The sequence below is a fragment of the Puma concolor genome, chromosome D2, assembly GCF_028749965.1.
Source record: "Puma concolor isolate L17-30 chromosome D2, mPumCon1.1.hap2, whole genome shotgun sequence".
NCBI lineage: Eukaryota > Metazoa > Chordata > Mammalia > Carnivora > Felidae > Puma > Puma concolor.
The window spans coordinates 87,806,738-87,825,205 of NC_141677.1; the positions used below are offsets into that span (position 1 = coordinate 87,806,738).

At 55.9% G+C, this 18,468-nt stretch overlaps 1 protein-coding gene and 1 long non-coding RNA gene across 2 annotated transcripts in view; both read right to left on the reverse strand.

The window, feature by feature from the left end:
• The window catches only part of STK32C (serine/threonine kinase 32C), a 78,602-nt gene extending 69,555 nt beyond the window's left edge, over positions 1 to 9,047 (reverse strand). The window contains exon 1 of the mRNA XM_086681243.1: positions 8,771 to 9,047. Within this exon, the coding sequence (XP_086537369.1) occupies positions 8,771 to 9,032 (262 nt within the window). The 5' untranslated portion in view covers positions 9,033 to 9,047. The remainder of the gene's footprint in view (positions 1 to 8,770) is intronic.
• Positions 9,048 to 12,163: 3,116 nt separating this feature from the next.
• LOC147576248 (uncharacterized) lies at positions 12,164 to 18,468 on the reverse strand. Its single transcript, XR_015241937.1, has 2 exons — positions 14,094 to 18,468; positions 12,164 to 12,851 (listed from the first exon to the last, which is right to left on the reverse strand). It is a non-coding gene; the product is annotated as an uncharacterized LOC147576248 (long non-coding RNA).

Sequence of the window (18,468 nt, forward strand, 5' to 3'; positions counted from 1 at the left end):
CAGGCTGCCTGGGCTCCATTCTTCACACTCAGGAGGCGCTCGCTTCCCCTCTTTCTTCCTGTTTGTTTCCGAGACGGACGGCACTTCCCCGGAGGCTGAGTTTCGAGGCAGAGGACCGAATTCCACGAGTGTCCCAGGGATTCCCGGGGCTCTGACACAGCGACCGGCTCTGCTGGGTGGTGCTGGGTCCTCTTGCCACACTGGCACCCTGCGTGGCCCCGGAGTCGAGGTGGCCGAGAGGGCGCTCACACAACACGGGGAAGGCAGGCCTCTTCCCGAGGTGGCCGCGGGCAGGCACACTGAGGGACTTCCGGCTCGTCCCGGCCGGCCACCCCCGTGTGCGTGCTCTCTCCTGAGCCCGAGCGGGACCTGCTCCAGCCACGCAATGCGGCGGAGGGACAGGGTGCCCGTCCACACCCACCGCGTGCCTCAGCCCCCGTGTGCTGGGCTCCATCGGCCTTGGCGCTCTCGGGAGGAAGTCCCACTCCCCCGCGGCAGACACCTGCGGACACGGAGGAGCCCCGAGACCACGGACGATAGGCCCACGCAGCCGCTGGTGATCCCTTCAAAGGGTGGGGCCCAATTCCCTCCCCTTGAGTGTGGGCTAGACACGGTGACCCACTTCCGGCAAGTGGCCTAAGGCGCCAGGGACAGCATGTGACTTCGGAGTGTGGCTTCCTCCTCTCTCCCGGCTCGCAGAGAGGCTGGCCGCCGTGGCGTGAGGCCACGCAAGCAGCCCCACGGAGAGGCCCACACGGTGAGGGGCTGGCGCGGGAGCAGGGCCCCCGCCCGTCAAAGCTGCAGACGGTGCGAGTGCGGCCACGGCTCACGGCTCACGGCTCCCGGCTCCCGGGGGGCCCGGAGCCAGACGCACCCGGGAGAGCCGCTCCCGACCCCCCAACTCACAGAAATGGAGGTGACGGCACGTCTTAAGGCCTGAGGTTTCGAGGTGGTTTGCTACGTCACAGAGAACAGGAACAGATAACACACAGCAGGCGACAGCGTGAGCCGCGACCCCCGGGGACGTGATGTTCGGCCTCCAGGCCTCTGAGCCGTTCCAGCTGGGAATGAGGCACCGTGTACGTGAGCAAGGGAGCCACTGCGGATGTCCTGGGGGACCCGTCCCCACCGGACCCTGGCCAGTCCAAGAAATAATAAGAACAGGTGTTGTTAAGTCACTGAGCTTTGGGGCCCTTCGTCGCCGCAGATGAGTAACTGACGACGGGCCCCGCGGCCACAAACAGCGTCCAGTCTGAGAGACTCGGTGCTGAGACCCTGCCCCACCCCCAGGGCTCCGGGTCGCACGTGGCCAGCCAGATCCCAGGAGAGGCCTGGGTCCTGGGGGAGGCAGCCGACGGCACAGCAGACGCCTCCTCGCCCCGACGCTGCCACAGGCACGAAAGAACAAAGGCCACGCTTGCAAAGGCCCGAGTGTCTGTGCCAGGCCTGACACGCTCCCAAGGAAATCGCAAAGTCGTCTATTTCTTGCTTTTGTGACCAGTTCCACCTCACGCATACAAAGTATGAGGAGTCATGATGTGAATTCTGAGAGCAGAGACCTTTCTAAAGTCAACTTCTGAAATCGCTGTGAGAAATTGAATGTGCTCAGCTCTATTTTTAATAAATTGGGGGCGACACTGACTCCCACCCACACCAGCTCCTCGGTTTCAGAGCCTAGATAACAGCCAGCCAGGATTTCGCAGGATCGACGCGGGCCTGTGCCGGAGCCTCCGTGGGCTCCCAGGCACACGCGGGACGTGGCGGGGGGAGGAGGGGCCTTCCCACAGCTGAGTGGAGCCAGGCAGGGAGAGCCCCCAGCGGTCAGCTGCCTTGGTTTTTAAAGTAATAGATTTTAGGTCAATGACGAAAAACATTTTTTGATGAAGCAGGCATCCCAGATTTTAAAAATAACAGTAATTGTATTAATTACAGCTTCTCCCAAGTTGTCTCAAATCCTGATCATGGAAATCACTCTGCCTTTGGATCCAGCCAGTGTTTGGGGAAGCAAAAAGTAGCCCAGCGTGTCCTGCGGGGGCCCGGCCGGCTCGCACCCCGAGAGGAGCTCGGTGTCCACCCGCCTTGGGGAGAAGGAGCAGAACGGAGGAGGCCTGCACGCTGGACGGCGAGGACTGACCGTTTGTGGGAACACCGGCCAGCAGGAGGAGCGCTTACCGAAGCTGTGTTTGTGTCCGTGGTCACACACAGGTTGCGGAGCGAGGCAGGTGTGAGGAAACACACGGTCGACCTATTCGAAGTAAGGAAGAACGACATGCACAGGAAGGACAGGGACCCCAGCCCCAGGGCCAGGCCCTTCACTAAGGTCAATGCCGCATTTGACTGAGCTTCCTGTGGACGGGGAGCCGGGCACAGGCCCTTAAAATAAGAACCAACCGGCCCCAAAGAGGACCAGAGGGGCTGTCCCGGGCCCCCCAGGAGGGCAGACGGCTCCCGTCAGCCCCCCAGCAAGGCCCTCGGGTGTGGGGCTGGACCGCCATGCTCCCAGCACACACTGGAGGGGAGCCAAGCGACCTCTGGGACACGCGAGCCCTCGGCACCCGCCAAGCAGCCGGCTCTGGGAACAAGGACACCCACACAGGATCGGGGAGCACCTAGGTGTCCCTTAGCAACCCCCACTGGTACACTTGCCCGGCACGCCTGGGGAGGGATCAGAAGGAAGACGCCAAGTCCCCACTTACGACAAAGGAAGACGGTGGAAATGTGCTGTGGTTACGTGTGCCCCGGGCCGTACCTGAGACGTATCACGAAGAAATAAAGACACAACTGAAGGAGACACGGGGCCATCTCATAACCAGCAGCTTCCCGGTAAGAGCCAGCTTGTGTCCAGGGCCGGTGTGGGCTCCCGTCCAATGCCCGTCACCCAGTGCGCCGAGCCCCAGGGGACTCTGCCCTCAGCATCTGGGCCTGCTAAGCCCTCCGCGCCCAAGGTGCGTCCCAGGGTGGGCGGCAATGGCACCGCCTGGGAGCCGGTTGGCAATGCAGACCCTTGGGCCCCACCCCAGACCTGCTGAGTCGGAATCTGCCTCTTCACAAGGCCCCCGGGGGGGTTGGGGCCCAGGACGGCTGGGCCGCCCTGACCCTGTTCAGAATGAGTGCCCCTCCACGGCTTTGCCACCCTCAGACCCTCATCCTCAGACAGAAGCCCTGAACAAAAATTACCCCCGCGCATTCGTACATTACTTCTCAACTGGAAAGCTGGGTGGTTAAATTTTTAAAAGAAAATCGGCTTATTTATAGCACTTTAAAACACACAACCAGATGGACAGGCGTGCAGAGATGATGTGACGGTAGGTCCCAAGTCCATTCTGAGACCAGCCTTGTCAGCCACGGGAGAGAAACACGTCAAGCTCCAGGGCTGCCTAAACGCCCTCCAGGACACCCAGTGCTGCCCCCCAGAACCCCAGAAACCCAGGAACGAACACGCAAGGGGGCTTTCCAAAGGGGCCACGTGCCCTCCTACCCAACCTGAACCAAATGCCCGCCCCACAGCAAGGGCCTCTGCATTGCCTCTACCAGCTGGTCAAGGACCCCAGGGTCCCAGGGTCTGCACCCACAGGGCTTCTGGCCACCAAGGCCCCTGCCATGTGGGGAGGGCGTGTGAACCGCCATTAGCCCAAGTCTGGGCCCCACAGGGAGCCACCGCCCAGCCCCCCCACCCCCTCTTCCCGGTCAGGAGGGAAGGAAAAAGGTACTTCCTGAAACTCAAGTCTATGCCCCCTGCAAACAGAGTCTTAATAAGGAGGGGCCAGACTGACCCCCACAAGGGTGGCCCCATGAGCACTAGCAGGCCGCCACCCGTGTGCCCCACCCGCTGCTCTTGGCCCTGCAACACAAAGGAAAAGTGGGGCACATGCACCGTAGAGTAGTGGACAACCCTTCTTTGCTGCTCGTGCGACTGGCCACCCAGAAAGCCCAAGCACAGAAATCAAAACCCTGAGAACCGGCAAGGGTCTCAGCAGAGTGGCCATTTCCAGGATGAATAGTTTCAAAAGTAAAGTTTCGGGGTGCCTGGGGGGCTCAGTCGGTTGAGCGTCTGACTTCGGCTCGGGTCATGATCTCGCAGTCTGTGGGTTCGAGCCCCCCCGTCGGGCTCTGTGCTGACAGCTCGGGGCCTGGAGCCCGCTTCGGATTCTGTGTCTCCCTCTCTCTCTGCTCCTCCCCACTCGTGCTCTGTCTCTCTCTCACACCCAAAAAATAAACATTAAAAATATTTTTTTAAACAATGAAATAAAACGTAGAGTTTTCGTTCATTCCAGCACTAACCAGTGCGGAAAGATCCTGTTCACAGTTCACCGAAGCCCAGCAGCGAACACACAATAAAGGGCATTTAAACTTAGAAGCACCCTAAGTGAGCCCACAGGAGGAAGACCTTCTCGCTGCCATCAGATGTTGTTCCAAATGGATTGGAAGTTTCCATATGAAGTATTGGAAGGCAGTGCAGGTGCAGGTTTAGAAACTGGGAACGGATGACAGTAACACAACACCAAGGCCAGGCCCTGGCCAGGAAGGAAGCTATTGATGAATCCGACCACACAAAAATTAAACACATCCGTACCAAGAAACCCCCAGCAACACTGCAAGATAGGTGGCAAATGTGCATAGGGGCTGTTCGCGGGTGAGGCTGTGTGCACGCAGAACAGTGAAAAGAAACAGGACAGCAAAGGTCCCAGTGGGAGGCACGCGATTCACAAGAGACAGCCGCCCCAAAGATAGAAAGCAAAGAGATTAATTACCAGTCCCATTGGCAGAGAAACTCCAAGCATTAATACAATCTTTACCTTGCGGACCGTCAAAAGTGTAAAACATCTCCACCAGCCCAAGCTGGTGAGGACTCAGGGAAAGAGGGCTTTGGAGCACACAGCAAGAACAAACCACCACGGCCTTCCGTCCCGGCTGCTCCGTGGAAGTCTCTGCCCTCTCGCTCCCTCCCCTGGGTCCCTCCTGCCATTCAGTTTACTTATTCACATTTCCTGTCCGCCATCGGTCTCCCCACTGCCCCCCCGTCTGGTTACCCTACACGCAGCAGCCATACCCATTTGGTCACCAGCGTGTAAGGCGCAGCCCCGACAGCAGCTGGCTCACAGAGGGCCGTTCGAATCGAGGCCAGCCGGGCAGACGTACCAAGATGCCTTGGGTGGACACTCTTGCGTGTGTCATTCCCAAGTGCATGAAGCTGAATGCACAGAGATGCTTGTGCTGAGCTGTTTATGATATTCACAGACAGGGAAACACCCCAACGTCCTACGATAGGAAATGAAGTAAATAGGGAATGTGGTATCTACGCAGAGGAATTGTCTACACAGAGGAGAGCAGAAATGCAGGGACTCTGGGACCCGACGACCCATCAAAACCACCAGCAGGGCCTAAAGACGCAGCGGTGCTGAGCTCTGCCCCCACCCCCACCCCACCCCCACCCATCCCGACAAACTCAACTTGAATCTCTGGGGGGTGGGGCCCAGCCAGCCTGGTGTTTAAGGGCACCACGGAGTCTAGCTCGCGGCCACTTTGGAGGACCACAGTGGCAAATCTAGCCAACAAATGATGCTGTAGATCTATCAGGTATCTGCCACATATCGCTGAGTAAAAAAGCAGGTTACGACAGATCCACATACGGAACACGCTCCCATTTCTGTATCAGAGGGAAAAAGTGTGCTGCCACACGGCTGCACGCGTGAGAATGCCCCTAGGGCAAGGCTGCAGAAGACGTCCACCGACGCGTTCGCCACGGCGGGCTCTCGGGGCCAAGGATACACGTCTGAGTCTTCCCGTTGAGGACAATTTCAGGAAAAACAGGAAAGTATACACGTTTATTTATTTTAATGCTTCTTTAATTAGAAAAAAAACCAAGGCTTTTTTTTTTTTTTTTTTTGAAGAAAGGTGGCTTGAGAACGTGCTGGCCTCCTGTCCTGGCAGGCTGTCCACCCACCCAACAGACTCAGGCGAGGCAGTCTACGGCCTTCAAGGCTCCCTTATTCCCGGTTTTCTTGGGGGAAGCAAACCTTCGCAGTGACTAGGTACTTACTCCCCGCTACTAAGCTAACGCCACACTGGGCTTGCAAAGGCCAGGTGCCCCCCCCCCCCCCCCCCCCCCCCGTTATGGAGCTGCTCAGCAGGAAGGAGCTGGAGCCCCAGCCCCCACCCCAGCAACCGCATTCCCCTCGGGGACACCAAGACAGTGAGAGATGAGGGGGCTGCGGGACGGCCGCAACCCTGGGGCAGAGAGCAGAAGAAAGGCGGGTCCCCGGCAGGGTTCAGCTCCGGAAATCCAGGGCTCCCAGAAGTGGGCGAGGGATCTGAGGCGTGGGGGCAGGGGCGCAGGGAAAGGGGCCCCGGTCTGGTGTGAGAGGCGCACAGAGTTTGAACACGCGGCCGGCACCTGCCAAGTGAGCACAGGGTTCTCGGCGGCGCAGGACCCACAGGGACGAGGACACTTGAGACTTTCTATATCACAACCACGCTTTTTAGCTGAGATTTACCTGGCACTCTGTTAAACTGCCCTCTTTTATTCTTTTTTTTTCCGTTTCTCTGCACACCAAACTTGATACATTAATCGGGAGTTTTAATCCAAAAAATTCATCAGAAGGTCTTCCGTCGCCATAGCAACCGTCCAGTCCCAGCAAATGCACGTCTCCGGCACAACTCGGCCGCCTCTTCCAGCCGGCTCTGCAGCAGGGCCGGGAAAGTCACGGAACCGCTGTCTGGAGGGGCCGGGAGAGAGCTGGGGTTCAGGGGCCACGGCTTGCGTCCCGACTCTCCTTCCTCCTTTCCAAACCCCACTCCTTCCATCTAAATAACGCCACGGACCTCACGCCAAGAGCTGCACAACATTCTCTCAGCAAACGTGTGCTGTGACTCTTGAGCCATATGTGTCCTGACAGTGACACGCAAACGTACGACAAAGTGGCTGCCGGCCTGGGCAACGTTGCCGGCTGCCCAGCCCAGGCCCGGGCTTCGCCTCCCAGTCTCACCCAACAAAGTCCGGATAAGGCCCGATGGTGTGTTCAGTCTGGGGATGTGGCCACCGTGCCAAGTGATGAGCAACTGACTGACGGTCACACGTCCGAAACAGCAAGCACCTGTAGCCCGAGTGGGCGCCCACTCCCACACACGTCCCCAAGAGCTGGCCCACGGCCGCCCTACTCCAGGCAGGTGAGGAGGGGTGCAGGATGTGCTCAAGAAGTCTCAAGTCAGACTGTGCGCATCATAAACAGACTCTGTGCTCTTTTTGCCTTTTCAATGATCCTTGAAGTCTGAGACACTGCACACCGTGAACAAACAGAAAAATCCCACCTTGAAAAGCTGGAGGCAGCCCCTGCGCTACATCAATTCCTCTACATTCACATTCTCTGCCTTGGAGAGCATGGGGCTAAGGTACGAAGAGAGCGGTCGGCCCTTGGCTGACACCAGCACGTGCTCAACTCAGCCGTCTTTCTCATCCCGCAGCCAGAGAAGCCACATGTAGGTAGACCTGCTTCCTCACTCGTTCCCAATTCACTCTGGGCGTTCTCTACTTTGAATATTTATGTCAAAAGCAAAAATGTATAACATACGAAACACTCACGGCAGTCAGCTCTGCGGCTCTCAAGTTCAGAACACACTGTACCGATGGGGTGGGTCGACGGGGTGGGTCCGGAATGCACCCATGCCTGGCCCCTGCTGAGCTGCGGAGCCGGCACCCCCCCCCCCCCCCACCAACCCCCGGGGCACCTACAGCAGTCTCTCCACTGCTCTCTGACGATTGCCTGCACATCCACCACCACTGGCCTCAGGTCGTATTATTGTAATTTCCTATAACGCTTAAATTATTTATCAGAATAAATAGCTCGGGCTCTTGTGCTGAGCTGTGCTCTAAAATTATAAAAGACCCATCATACCTCTGCAGGCTGCCTACAAATGAAAAATGCATATTTCAACTATTTTAAGAAAATGTCAGAAAACATCAAGTGTGTCATCATTGTACCATTTAAATTATCTGCACGACATCTGTAAAAAGAGCTGTATGCTTGCATGTGAATTTATCACAGTGCCCCAAAGGCAGACCTTCCCTGCAGGTGCTAAGTCAACGGTGGCCCATCACTCCTTTCCACTGGCGCCGCCTCCGCATGGCCACTCAAGAGATACCTCCCCTGGGTCAGCAGCTGTACCTGCAAGGGGACCTGAGAGGAAACTCTCAAAGGCAGTTCCCAAAGGGCAGGTCTTTGCACAAAGGCAAAGCCGTCTCCCCCACTGCACACCTGCGTGCAAAGACCAGGCACGGGGCGGCCACACCACGCCGTCACCAGGCAGAGCTCCCAGGGCCAGGGACCCCGCGCCACCTGTGGGGCTGGCCTCTCTCCCTTCGCAAACTCTCGGCACAATACAGGTGCAGAGCAGACCAAGCCTGCACAGCGCCCCTGAAAGGAAACTGGAAACACACAGCCGTCGCCACCGTACGTGGCTAACCCCGGGGCCACTCCGACCACGGACCCTCGCCCCAAAGGGCGGGCCCAAGCCTGTTCCGCCCGCCTCGCCGCCACTGGACACGGAGGACGCAGGCGGGAGCCCTGGATGCGCGTGGGCGCCGCAGGCACCACGAGCGAGTTTCCTCGGAAACCGAGCCGACCCGGGACGCCGTCCCACCCGGGCGGCCGCGGTGTCTGAGCGCGAGGAAAAGCTCCCGCCGCGGCCGCCCCGCGAGAGCGCGCACGGTGTCCGTGCGGCGCGGGTCCCCACGCTGCCCCCGGGAGCGGCCCGGGGGGCCCCCCGCGCTCACCGTCCTCCTTGTCGTCAAACACCGGCCTCCGCGCCGTGGCCGCCGACAGGGACGAGCCCATCCTCTTCTTCCACTTGCTCCACGGAAACAGGGGGCGCGGCTGCGCGCGGGCATCGCTCGCGTCCCGGGCCCGGGGCTGGCCTGCGGCGGGCGGCGGCGGGACCGGGGGCGCGTCGGGGCCCGGGAGGCGCGCGCGGCCGGAGGGCGGCGAGCCGGGGGGCGCCGCGGCGCTGCTGCCTCTGCGCTCCGCGCCGCTCCTCATGGCCGGGCCTGGGTGCGCGCCGCGGCCGCAGCCGGGGACATGGCCCGCCCGCCAGGCGGGGAGCAGGGGCGGCGGCCGGAGCGGCTAGCGGCGCTCTCCGTGCGCCCCGGCCTCGGCGCTGGCTGCCGGCGCGCGCGGGGGTGGGGCCGGGGCGGGGCCGGCGGCGGGGGGCGGGGCCTGGGGGCGGAGACCCGGCGGGCGGCGCTGGCGGTGGCGCGCCCCGCGGAGGGCCCGCCGCCCACCTCGAGCGGGGCCTGGTCTGCGCGGACCCTGCGGCGGCGGCACCGACTAGGAGGCGGGGACAAGGGCGAGGGGGGGAAGGCCACGATCCCCTCCGGGTCTCCCGAGAGGACGAGAACGGCCCCGCTCGGCAAGGCGGCGGGGACTCGGGGCTCCCCTTGGGTGTCCCTACCCCCGCCGCCCTCGCGAACAAAGCCGGCCACCCGATGTGGGGCGGCCTTCAAATTCATCGTGAGGCTCTGCGCTTCGCCAGGCCGCGCGCGGGGCCGGGGAAGGGCGGCGGGGGCCGAGGCTGGGTGGGGGTCAGAGCGTGCAGGGGAGGGAGAGGGCAGGGCGGGCCGCCGGGCCTGGTACTTCAGCCCCTCCGCCAGCGGTCTGAGGGGAGGGAGCCTGGCTGCCAGCGCGCGCACTCACGGACTCGTGCGCCCTCTCTCTCGGGGTCTCCTTGGCAGGGTCCCCGTCCTCCTCTCGGTGAGGCCTGCCGGACGCCCATCCGGAGCTGGAGCCCCTGGCGCAGGTGCACTCCGCGAGCCCTCCCAGGAACCGTGTGCCCGAGTTGCCCAGAGTCCCCTGGCCCTGCCCGGGTCCGACGAGGGCCTTGGCGCTGACCGCGGGGTTCTCCACGGCCTTCGCGGCGTATTTGGGGAGCGCCACGCACAGCTTAACCTCGGTGAGTCTCCACCCCTGCTCGCAAGGCCACGTGAGACCGCGGGAGTCCAGCGCTGGGCACAGCGGACGCCCTAGGAGACGGTTCTGAGGAGTGCCAAGCCTCCTGCACCTTAGACTTTGTCACTGAAGAATCATTTCTGTGATGGGTTGGCTTTTGGAGGCCTTAAGTTCTGCCTGGTAGCCAGGCCCAAAGCCCGGTCATTGCTTCCTTCCCCGAGAGGTCGTGGAGGGGCCTTCTGCTTCCCCTCAATGCGATGGACCCCTCCTCGCCACCCCCCCCCCCCCCCCCCCCCCCCCCCCCCGGCTTGCAGGTCCTGCAAGGCCCTGCGGATCTCCCCGCCGCTGCTCCTCCCGCTGCTGCTCCTCCGTCCACGCACATCCTTCGGCCACCCTGGGCTCTGCCCTGTCTCTATCCCCCAACCCCAGGTTGTGGTACTCAGCCTATCCCTCACCACTCCAACCACTTTCCATGGTTGGCTACACTTGTACCCCACCCCACCTTTGAAATTCAGCGTGGCTCCTTGACCTGCTTGACCAATGAAGTGAGAACTGTGGTGAGCTGTATAACACAGGTGTGGGACTGGCCATACATATCCCCTTGGCTAAGAGGAAGCCCCCATCACTGGGGACACTTGCAGAGCAGCCCCAGGCTTGTAGGACAGGTGTTGGGCCATTGAGATGGGGGAGGGGCGCATTTTTGCTCCAGCAGAAGCAGGGTTAGTCCCACTGATTTTGTGAACTGGTCTCTCACTTCTCCAAATGAGCTGTGCTTCCCTAGGGGGATGCCCCTGACATTGAGCCAGTAATTGTCACGTAACCAGAGTCCAGCACAGTCTCCAGTTTTCAGGTGTGCTTCATCTTATGTCACCCCTATGAGATTAACACTTGTGGGCTGCCCGCCTCTTCGTAAACAATCCTTTTATGGAACTCTGAGCTGCCCTGCTGGGAAGCAGATACCAGCACTGGCCCCAGGAAACAGGAAACAAGTTCAAAGGGGATTCTGATCCTGGGGCGCTCACCGCTCACCGACGTGGAGGGTCCCGGCAGGAGATGGGAAGCAGACCATCCCTGGCTGTGGGCCACCAGCACTGACTCTGCTGGGACCAAGCAGAGTCCCAAACACGGTGGCAGGCAGGAGTTTGGGGGATCAAGTGCTGGGATGGTTGGCTGCCTGGCTTCTGATGACCACAGAGAGAATCATCAGAGAGGGGAACGCACAGCGGAGGGGCCGGAGCCCCATGGTGCATTGGAGGGAGCCCTTCACCTGCTGGGATGGTACCAGGTCTGAACACAGGCTCGCGCATCAGTTCCCAGGGCCGCTGCAAGAAAGCACCGCAAAGTGGTGGCTGCAAATCACAGAAGTGGATTCTCCCACAGCCCTGGAGCGGAGCCTGTTCCTTCTGGAGGTACTGAGAGGGAATCCGCCCCTTCCTGGGCTTCTGGTGGGCTCCTAGCAATCCTGCGTGACCCCTGACTCGCAGGGGCGTCACTGCACTCTCTGCGTCCATTGTGACATCATGTTTCACCTGCGTGTCCTCACCTCTTCTTCCCTTATGAGGCTTCAGGGCCCAGCTTAACGCAGGCTGACACCCATCTCGAGATCCTTAATTACACCTGCAAAGAGTGTCTTTCCAAAGACGGTCCCATTCATAGGTTCTGGGTGGACATATCTTTTGGGGGGCCACCATTAAACCTACCACAGTCCACTGTTGGGTCCTCCAACATCTGTGTCCATCCTGTGTGCAGAATACCCCGCTCAGCACTGCGGCGTGAGCTCCAGGCCTAAAATGCCACCTAAGCATGATCAGCTCACGAGTCCCAAAGGTCACCATGTCTCTCAGGTGCTAGTGACACTCTGGGTGTGGCGCATCCCAAGGCAGAATTCCTCTTCATCTGTGCAGCTGGAAAACAAGATACCTGTTTCCCAAATACATGGGCAGGTCGAGCGCAGGACAGACCTTTCCATTCCAAAAAGAGAACGTGGAAGAAACAAAGGGGTCACCACTCCCAAGTAAACTCAAAATGCAGCAGAGAAAATTCCGTTAAGTTTCAAGACCCGAGAAGAATCCTCTGCGACTGGAAGCCCCGTCCTCAGAGCTGTTTTCTTCCTTTATCCTGATGGGTTGCACGTACCTGCAGTTCACCAGCCCTGTCAGCCCCTTTCCTGCTTATAGAACTTTCTAGAAAGTCTGGTAGCACTCTTTCACTCCGCCCTGAATCTGTTGCTCTCAGTGCCGACGGGCGGTGCATCTGCCGGCACAGCATTCGCAGACACACACGGGGCTCCCTTAAATGGGGGGGGGCAGTGAGCCCACCTTTCCCGCTGGGCTCTGCTGCGACGGCTGAGTGACTTAAGAGTCGCACACCAGCCTCTCCGGCAAGCGGCTGTGCAGCCACACCCTTGGCCCTCTGTTTCCAACATGCTTTTCCAATAGGCAATTTCCTAATTTTAGTGTTCTTTGCAATCCAGATAGGCCCAAATCATTAAGCGCTGGTTCACTTTTGCTTAAGAGACTTTCCTCAATTTATCTCTTTTCTCTCACATTCTACTATGAGCAGCAAGAGGAAAGCAGCCCACGCCTTTAACACTTTGCTTATAAATCTCCTCAGCCAGTATCCAAGTTCATCACCTGCAAGGCGTTCTGCCTGACATCAGAATGCAGTCCAGCCCAGTTTTCTGCCACTGCACAACCGGGCTCGTTGTTCCTCTGGTTTCCAGTAGCACGTTCCTTGTTTCCATCGGAGACTCCACCACCTTTAATGCTCACCTTGCCACCAACAAACATCCTGCTCATGGTGGTGTGTGTCCTGTCCGAGGGCAGCATTCCCTTCGTCCTCAGTCCTCACCAGCCCACCCCGACGGGCCATATTTCTACCAACTGTCTCTTCAGGGCATTTCGACTGGGTCTCCTGGAATTAATGTCAGTTCAGAGCTGGTGTTCAGTAGTCCCCAAATGTCTGATTATGTCCTTCCCCCCTCCCCCCCACCCCCAGTGCTCAGTTACCCTGGTAGAAGGCCATCAGTCCCTTCAGGGAAGGCCGGGAGAAAGATAAGCAGTATACGTTTTTGGTAGTGTCCCAGAGTCCTTCTTCGAGGGGCACTTCCATTCAAGGGGCCTGGGTCTGTTAACCAGCTCTGGTCTGGAAACTGTTGAGGGGCCATGGCTCCCTGTTTTTATGATTCAGGTTAGACTTTTGTTCACTTGACCTAGAACTTCTCTGCTAACACAGGCTTCCTGTCTACTCTACTTCCGGGAACATTGTGACTGACCAGCCAACACCACAGGTCTGCTCAAGTCAGACTTGGCCTCTGCTGTGCATCACGGCCACCATGGCCACCTTGCTCGTGGTGGTTGAGTGCCTCCTGTCATCATCCACTGGGGAAGAGTTTAGTTCATCTTGGGGTGTATGTCTTATTGGGTGGAATTATGATCTCATTATGTCTTTGTTTGGAGACCAAGTGTCGTTTGAAGAGGTGTGTATGATGTCAGGTTGGCAAGGGGTGGGCTTGTGATGGTTAATTTTCCGTGTCACCCTGCCTGGGCTTGGGAAGCCCAGAGAGCTCGCAAAACATTATTTCTTGGCGAGTCTGTGAGGGTGTCTCTGGAAGAGACTGATGTTTGAGTTGGTAGAGTGAACAAAGCAGACTATCCTCCCCGCCATGGGTGGGCAGCATCTAACCTGCCGGGGGCCTGAATTCTCTCTTCTGGAGCTCGGCTGTCCTCAGACACTGGATGGAGCTCCTGGCTCTCAGGCCTTCCGACTCTAGGACTTAAACCAGCTACCCACTCCACCCCTCGTAGCCCCTTCCCTGGTTTGCAGGCCTTTGGCCTTTAGACTGGGAAGTAACACTCCAACTCCGGTTCTCCGGCTTGCAGATAGCAGATCCCAGGCTCCCTCGACCTCTGTAACCATAGGACCCGGCTTCGGTAATGAACCCCCGTATATATACCTCTGCATATCCTATTAATTCCGTTTCTCTGGAAAACCCTGACTCGTACAACAACCCAAGAAGAAAACAATCCCCAATGGTGGTAGATTTAAATCTTCCTCTCTCTCTCCAATTGATAGAGAAAGTACACACACACAAGTCTGAGGAACACCGTCACCCAACTTGCCCTAACCAACCTCTAGAGAACATTATAAACTCACTGGCATATTACACATCATTTTCAAGCGTGCAAGGGACATTCATGGAGATAAGTCATATCCTGGGACCAAAAAAGAAAAATGTTTCAGTAAATTTCAAAGGTTTAAAATCATACAGAATATGTTGCCTGAACACAATACATTAAAAAAGACACCAATGATAACAGATGTCCTAAAAGGCTGCACACATTTGGAAATTATATGACAAACTTCCAAGTAATCCATGGACCACATAATAAATCACAAAGGGGATTAGAAAATATTTAAAACTGAATGAGTATGAAAACCAACATAACAAAACGTGTGGGATACAGCTATTTTTAAATGCTTATATGAAAAAAGTAAGTTTAAAATCAATGATCTAAGTTCTATCTTAAGAAGCTAAAAAAGGAAGAGTAATTTAAATTCAGTGTGAGTAGAAGGAAAAGACATGAGAGCAGAAATCTACGAAACAGAACATGACAAATGATAGAAAAAGTCAATAAAGCAAATCATTGGTACTTTGAAAACAACCAGTAAAACTGATAAAACCCTACTATTATAGAATAAAAATAGAGCAAAAAAATAGCCACATCAGAATGGAAAAGGGGGTTATCACTACAGGGCCTAAGGAGATTAAAAGAATAGTTAGGGGGGTACCTGGGTGGCTCAGTCGGTTAAACGTCTGACTTCAGCTCAGGTCATGATCTCACGGTTCATGCGTTCGAGCCCCGCGTCGGGCTCTGTGCTGACAGCTCAGAGCCTGGAGCCTGCTTCAGATTCTGTGTCTCCCTCTCTCTCTCTGCCCCTCACCTGCTCACACTCTATCTCTCTGTCTCTCAAAAATGAATAAACATTAAAAATAATGTTAAAATAAATAAGGGAATATCGCAGAAATTTTGTGCCATAAATTCACAACTCAAATAAAATGGGAGAAGCCTTTTTAAAAATGCAGTTTATCGAGACTGATAGAATAGAGACTATGAATAGGTCATATGTGTGCACAAAATTGACTCTATATCTAAAAACATGCCCCCAAAGAAAAGTGTATTTGCTGAGACAACTGGATATCCGTACGAGAACAAGCTGAGACCCTTACGCAGATACTAACTCAGAACGGATCAGAGGCCTCCGTGTGAGAGCTGACACCACAAGGTTCTACAAGAAAACATGGCGGACCTACATGACTCCGTTGGCCGAAGAGCTATCAGATGTGACACCAAAAGCTCAAGCTGTCAAAAAGCCCGTGTCTGTCTTCACTGAACTTAAAAACTCGCGTGCTTCAGAGACACCATAAAGAAAATGAAAGGGAGAGGCACAGACTGGGAGGCAGTGATGCTAAGCTTATACTTCTGGCAAAGGACTTGTGCAGAGAATATATAATGACTCACAACTCAGTTATAAGAAAACAAGCAACCTGGTTAAAAGGTGGGCAAAAGACTTGAACAGACATTTGACCGATTCATACGAACAGCTAACGCACACGTAGAAACGTACTCTACACCGTTAATCGTCAGGCAGATGAAAATTCCAACCACTCTGAGATAGTACTTCATGCTCATTAGAAGGGCTATAATAAAAACCACATTCACTACTGCAGGGGAGGAAAAAACTTTCCCTGTATCTTCTCAGACCCAGTTTCTGGGGTGTGTGAATTAAAATGACGACAGAGTAATAGGAGAAAATGTTTGTTTTCTGTGCACAAGGGCGGCGTCAGAGAAAAGACAAGAAAAGCTCAAAAAAGCTACTTGGCCTGGGGATTCATACGCCATTTTAACAAAGGGCAGTAAATTGTAGAGAAGTGACAAGAAAAAGTGCTTTGGGCTTCTAGGGATGGTAAGTTGGGGCAAGAAAAACATATGGGGGAAAGTACTGGAAGATAAGGTAATTTAGGAAGGTTTGTTATACAGACTGGAGTCAGCACCATCTCCAGAGCTGAGAGCGGTCTCCCCTCCCGGCACGGGAGAGCGTCTTCGTGGAGGGACATCTGCTCCCTGATTTGGTGGTGGGGACACACTGTTTCTCAGCACCATTCACCTAAGGTGATCCCATGTCAGGGTGGCATATTCTGTGGTGGCCAAATACCTTGTGTTTTCAAGGACGTAGCAGAACTGGAACCCCCAAATTCTGCAGATAGAAATGTACAGTGATATGACCACCTGGAGAATAGTTAACTCCTTAAGAATTGAAGCATAAACGCACCATAAGACCAGCAATTACCCTCCTAAGAATCTACCCAAGAAAAATACAACACACAGCAACTCAAATACATGCACATGAATATTCATAACAGCATTATTCTTTTTTAAAGTTTTTTATTCTTCACTATTTTGAGAGTGTGTGTGTGCACACACAAGTGGGGGGGGGGGCAGAGAGAGAGAGGGAGGGAGAGAGCGTCCCAAGCACTGTCAGTGCAGAGCCAGGCGTGGGGCTTGAACTCACAAATCACAAGGTCATGACCTGATCCAAAGTCAGAGGCTTAACCGACTGAGACACCCAGGTGCCCCTATAACAGCATTATTCTTAATGTCCCCACACCGTAAACAGTCCAAATATCCACAAGCTGGCAAACAGATAAACAGTAGATTCGTGCCACGGGATATCACCCAACAATGGAAAGGAGTGGAACACTGCTCCCTGCTGCAACACGGACGGACCTTAAAGTCAGGATAAAATGGGAAAAAAAACAGATGAAAAACCACGTATCGTATGGTTGCGTTTACACGGAATGTCCAGAAAAGGCAGATTTGTGGAGGCAGAAGGCACACATCAGCGCACTCCTAAGGCTGGAGGTGGAAATGGGGATTGTGGGAAGTTCGTTCTGAAGCCGGACGGTGGTGTCGGTTGCAACTCTATACATTTACTACAAATCATTGAATTGTGTCTGTACGATGGGCTGTGGTCAGGGGTCTTTTTGTTTGTCATCTTTCCATTTTTGCGAAAGTATAACTAACCGCAAAACTCACCATGGTCCCTCAAAAGCCATGTTGTGAGAGAGACTGCAGACAAGGGAGGGGTGAAGTGGCCCCTTTGGTAGGGCAGAGGTACACGGAGCTGCTCCCTACGTGGAGATGGCCCAGGGCCCTCTTGGACACCGTCCCCGAGGGCTCCAGAGAGGGGTGAGGTGACCCTGCACCAGCTGGCCATTCCCGTGACATTTCCGCTAACAAACCACCCCGAACTTCTCTCTACCACCTACGATTTGCATCTGACTCATGTACCTTGCGGTCGGCCGTGCTTCGGCAGATCTCACCAGGCTTGGCTGTGGGTCACGGATTCAGGCCACGTCTGTCCTGTGGGCCTCTATTCTTCCGGGAGCAGGAGGCCACTCATGTGCTTTCTACACGGATACAAGGGCCTTTGCGACTCTGCTCACATCCCTTCTGCTCACACTGCTCACACTGTGGAGGACGCTGGGAAGGACTCCGTTACGAGAACAGCATCTGCGTGGCCCCGAGGTGAGAAGGGCTGGCTGGCTGGCAAAGCGTGACACGGGAGGAGGTCCGGACGTCACAGGCACCTGTGGTCCCTGCGAGGCAGGTTAGTGACCAGTGTCATGCAGGTGGCCACTGCACGACAGCCCTGTCCACAGACGTCTCAGCGGCCACGCGCTCTCAAAGCTTTGTCACGGCCACTGAGGGTGGCTGGAGCTGCCGGAACCACAACATGCCACGTCTCAACTGCACGTGACAGAGGGGTTTCACGTGGCCTGGCAGTCAGATTACGGACTAACGGAGAGCCATGGGCTACAGTCTACCTGCATTTGTTGTTGAATTGTTTGCGGCTGAATTCCTGTTGATCTGGTTTTATGGTTGAATTCATGCATTCTTATACTCCGTGACTGGGTGAATTTCTCATCCGTTTTCTTTCACATGGTTGAAAAATAGCCGTGTTGTTGGGACCTCACTACTTCGGAGATTGGTGATCGGGGGACAAGATCCCAGCTCTCTCACTGATAGCTGCATGGAGCTGGCAAGTCCTTAACCACCCTGAACTTGTTTCCTTTAATCAGGGTGTGCACGAGGTAAGCATCCCCAAATGCAGAAAAACATGGCTTCAAACTGCCTTGTTATTAGGCAAGTGGCACTCTATTTATCTGACATTTTCGTGTGTGTGTGTATAAATATAATATATATATACATATAGATACATACATATATATATATAAAGCTTATTTATTTATCTTGAGGTAGACAGAGGGAGCATGAGCAGGGGAGGGGCAGAGAGAGAGGAAGAGAGAGAATCCCAAGCAGGCTCTGTGCTGTCAGCATGGAGCCTGACGTGGGGCTCGAACTCATGAACCTTGAGCTCATGACCTGAGCTGAAATCAAGAGCTGGAGGCTTAACTGCCTGAGTCCCCCAGGCGCCCCTATCTGACATTTTATATTTCTGCTTTTTA